General features: G+C 42.5%; 1 protein-coding gene across 1 annotated transcript in view; it reads right to left on the minus strand.

Moving 5' to 3' along the window:
- Positions 1-269: 269 nt before the first annotated feature.
- adhfe1 (alcohol dehydrogenase iron containing 1) overlaps positions 270-3,798 on the minus strand; it is a 31,428-nt gene continuing 27,899 nt past the window's right edge. The window contains exons 10-14 of the mRNA XM_037681434.1: positions 2,918-3,016; positions 2,745-2,823; positions 1,838-1,934; positions 645-802; positions 270-561 (exon numbers count right to left, since the gene is read on the minus strand). Of these exons, the coding sequence (XP_037537362.1) occupies positions 478-561; positions 645-802; positions 1,838-1,934; positions 2,745-2,823; positions 2,918-3,016 (517 nt within the window). The 3' untranslated portion in view covers positions 270-477. The remainder of the gene's footprint in view (positions 562-644; positions 803-1,837; positions 1,935-2,744; positions 2,824-2,917; positions 3,017-3,798) is intronic.

Here is a 3,798-nt window from a genome sequence, read left to right on the forward strand (position 1 = left end):
CTAAGGTGCTCAGGTCCAAAAACCAAAACCTCAGTCTTGTCTGTTCAACAGGAGAAAATTAAGGGTCATCCAGGTTTTTATGTCTTTAAGACATGCTTGTAGTCTAAGTAGCTGATTGGATTCATTGGGTTTAATGGACAAATATAATTGTGTCATCAGCATAACATTACAGAGCTTTTGGGAAACAGACAGATATCCTAAGTTTGTACAGGCCAACCTTCAGAAAGTCGAGTCGAAAACCAGAACCTGAAAGCTATTGGACTTCTCAACATTTTTTATTGATCACAGAACTCATCATTCAGTTTCAGATAGTTTTCTCAGGTTCTTGCTGATCAGCTTACACATGAACAGATTTTAATAGTTTTTATTTAAATGTATTAAATATTTTCAGATGGGAAATGCCTCCATCTGACTTTCAGAATAAAGGTTTTTACTTCCAGGTGAGTTTTGTGATGCAGTAGAAGCACCACCTGCTGTTCAGTACAACTTCATGGAGGCATCGAATAGTCTGCTCAAGTCCTCCTCCGTGTGCTCCCGCGGAGACAGCTTGGTGACACGTTCCTGCACAGAAGAAAAAATGATGCGACGCATTCAGGTGTTCCATGAGCGTTCGTAACACGTCAAGCTGCAGGTAACCTGCTCACCTGGGGGAGCGTCCCCCTCACCAGCGCCGGGATGTCCTCTCTGTTGTATCCGACAGCGCCGAGCCCATCCTCCACCTGCAGGTCAAACAGGATGTGACGCAGCGTGTCAGCTAGAACAGCGCCAGCATCTTGCCGTTTCACCTGCCGCACATCTGCACCTGAATGCATCACAGAGATGTTTTAAAAAAAAATGTTTGTTTGAACAATTTGATGACAAATTTCTGCCCAAAACTCTCAATATACTTATTTTCCTGACCATCTTTACATGTTGTGTTATTGTTTATGTTGACACATCGTTTTGTTTGTTTACACATCATGTTGTTGTTTTATGTTTATTGTGGGGAGTATTTTATATATTAAGTTTTTATAAACACTTCCCACACTCTAAATGCTCCGAGCACAGCATGTCATGATCTCTGCTCTTGGCCACGCCCACTTCTACGCTGCAGTCACATTACCTGTCACTCCCAATCGCCCTCCGTCTGTGTAAACAATTTAAATACAAATAAACAATCCATGTCACACGAGCGGCATGGATTGTTTATTCAAAGTAGTCAAGCGCAACGCAAACCGAGCCTTTAGTCCCCCTCGTCGAACGGGCCAGGCCACCGGGAAATGTCTCAATGGCCAGTCTGTCCCCACTTCTGCACCTGGACCTGTGAAAAGTTTGAGAACCCTGCTGTAAAGGACCAAACTTTTTTGGATCAGATCAAAACTTTCCCTCTACTATTTCAGCAGAGGGGGGCGGGGCTTCTGGTAAAAATGTAGTCCTTATGAGCAGTGAAGTAGTGGAGGCTTATTGAGAGAAAACTACAAAATGGCGGCACCTGTTGGCAGTATTTTATTTTTTCGTTAACTTTTTACTGTAAAGTATCCCGTACTGTCCCAGCCATGTGAGTAATATTAAAGTTGATAATCGTGTTATGTAGTTTTTTTCCTCGTGTTCAATCTTTCTTTGAAAAACCGCAAAAGAGCGAATCCACGAAAGTCGAACCGCGAAGTAGTGAAGGACTACTGTACATGTTCTGGTTTTATCATTTAACATTTGTTGTTGTTTTATGTTTCCACGCTTTGTTTACACATTGTGTTGTGTGTTTATGTTTACTTGTTATGTTTACGAGTTATTGTTTATGTTTACATGTTGTGTTGTGATCAGTTAGTCTGCTGTGGGTTCTTGTGATGCGTTCAGGTACCCAGGATTTCTGCAGCCTCCAGGTGGCGCTCTGGACACATCTGTGCTGTAAAAGTGAAGACAGCTGGAGATGTGAGGACAACAGAGAGTCCGTGCGGCTGCGGACACACAAAGTTCTTTGAAGTGAAGTCAAGTTACAGTTACGATGCTCACAGAGCAGGAAACAAGTCACAGATGCAAATCACTTCTACCCGAGAAGACGAGAGCCGAGTGGAGTCGCACTCATCCATGGCAAAGAGGCTTTACCGTACCCACCACTGCACCCAGTATTCACTGGTTAACTGGTCACCATTAACTTCACACAGACTCTCCCACTGGTACATTTTCATCTTTAAATCACTTCCTGGTCTGCTGCCTTCATACATCTCCTCCTACATGTCTCTGTGTGAGTGCAGCTACAGCGTGCGCTCTCAGGACATTATTACCTGCAGTGTTCCCTCAGTGAGGACTGAACTAGACAAAAGGACCTTCTCCTACTCCGCTCCTGTTTCCTGGAATATCTTGTAAAAAGATTTGAAGCTCTCGACCTTTGACCTCTCTAAGTGTCTTTAAGAATCTGTTGGACTCCTGGCAGGGACCAATGCAGACATGTTCCTGTTTTTAGTTTTCTACATTCGCCTTAGAATCTAGCTGTTTTTTTGTTACCTTTTTCTTTTAGCCATCCTATTTGTTAAAAAAAATAAAAACTGCAGTATGACGTTTTATAACTGTTTATTGTTGTTGCTGTTGTCCATTGTTGTCATCTTTCTTTGTTAAATCAGGTCTCTCTTGTAAATGAGTCCCAGAGGCTCAATGGGATTTACCTGCAGAAATAAAGGTTGAATGAATTTAGACACGCAAGATCTAAGACTGACCCGTGACACTGGTGGACCCGACCGCAGACAGAGAGCTTCAGATTCAGGACTCACCACAAGGGGATGGTCCACATTGTAGCCCCTCGCTGAGTGAGTCTTGACATTCCCTGCGATTGGATAAGACATCCCATGACTGAAACCAGAGAAACACCAACAGGATTTTCATTAATAACAGTCTGACATGTTTTATCAACAAAAGTCAAGAACTTTAATTTCACTTCTCTCACCACAGATGAACTCCTGCATTTCCGAAGCCAATCCCTGCGAAAACGCTGGCCAGGTGCATGTTGGACCGAGCCTCTAGGTCCTCTGGATCCTGCACAGCTCTGTGATCAAAGATCAGCCGTTTGACTGAAGTTCAGCTACGTTTAGTGTCAGTGTCCCACAAAACCAGAGAAAACTGATGAAGATCATCAGAAGGACAGACCAGGTTGAAGGACTGGGAGGTAGAGTTAGACACAGACTAAGATGGTTTGGACATGTCCAGATGAGGGACAGTGGGTATATTGGTAGAAGGATGTTAAAAATTCAGCAGAAGGAAAAAAGACAAAAAGGAGATATATGGATGCAGTTAGAGAGGACAGAGTGAGGACGCAGAGGACAGAGTGAGGACGCAGAGGACAGAGTGAGGACGCAGAGTGAGGTGGAGGAGGATGACTTGCTGTGGAGACTCCCGAAGAGGGAACATCTGAAAGAAGAATATCTGAGCAGCTGTCCCTCTGCTGGTTTTCTCATCAGTTTATTTAAAATGTAAATAAAATTAAAACCTGGAGTGTGTTTTATATCAAAGTCAGATTATTGTCTTTTGTCATTTATTTTCACTTCTTGCAGAGGATTTACAAAGTTCTGATGTTTCTGACCTGGTCGCCTGGGTCCCAGTGTGGAGGAGGTCTGAGCAACGTTTAAAACGTTTGTCACAAAATTCTTCGTTAAGAATCAGTAAAGTTTTCGTTAATTATTAGTAAAGTTTGTAAGTGTCAGTTAAGTTTGTGCCAGTAAATATTTTGTTACGTGTCAGTAAAGTTTTCGTTGGTTCAGTAAAGATTTTGTTAAATGTCACTAAAGTTTTTGTTAAGTATTAGTAAAGTTTGTAAGTGTCAGTAAAGTT

Source organism: Nematolebias whitei, chromosome 9 (assembly GCF_014905685.2).
Source record: "Nematolebias whitei isolate Nwh7 chromosome 9, NemWhi1, whole genome shotgun sequence".
Classification (NCBI taxonomy): domain Eukaryota; kingdom Metazoa; phylum Chordata; class Actinopteri; order Cyprinodontiformes; family Rivulidae; genus Nematolebias; species Nematolebias whitei.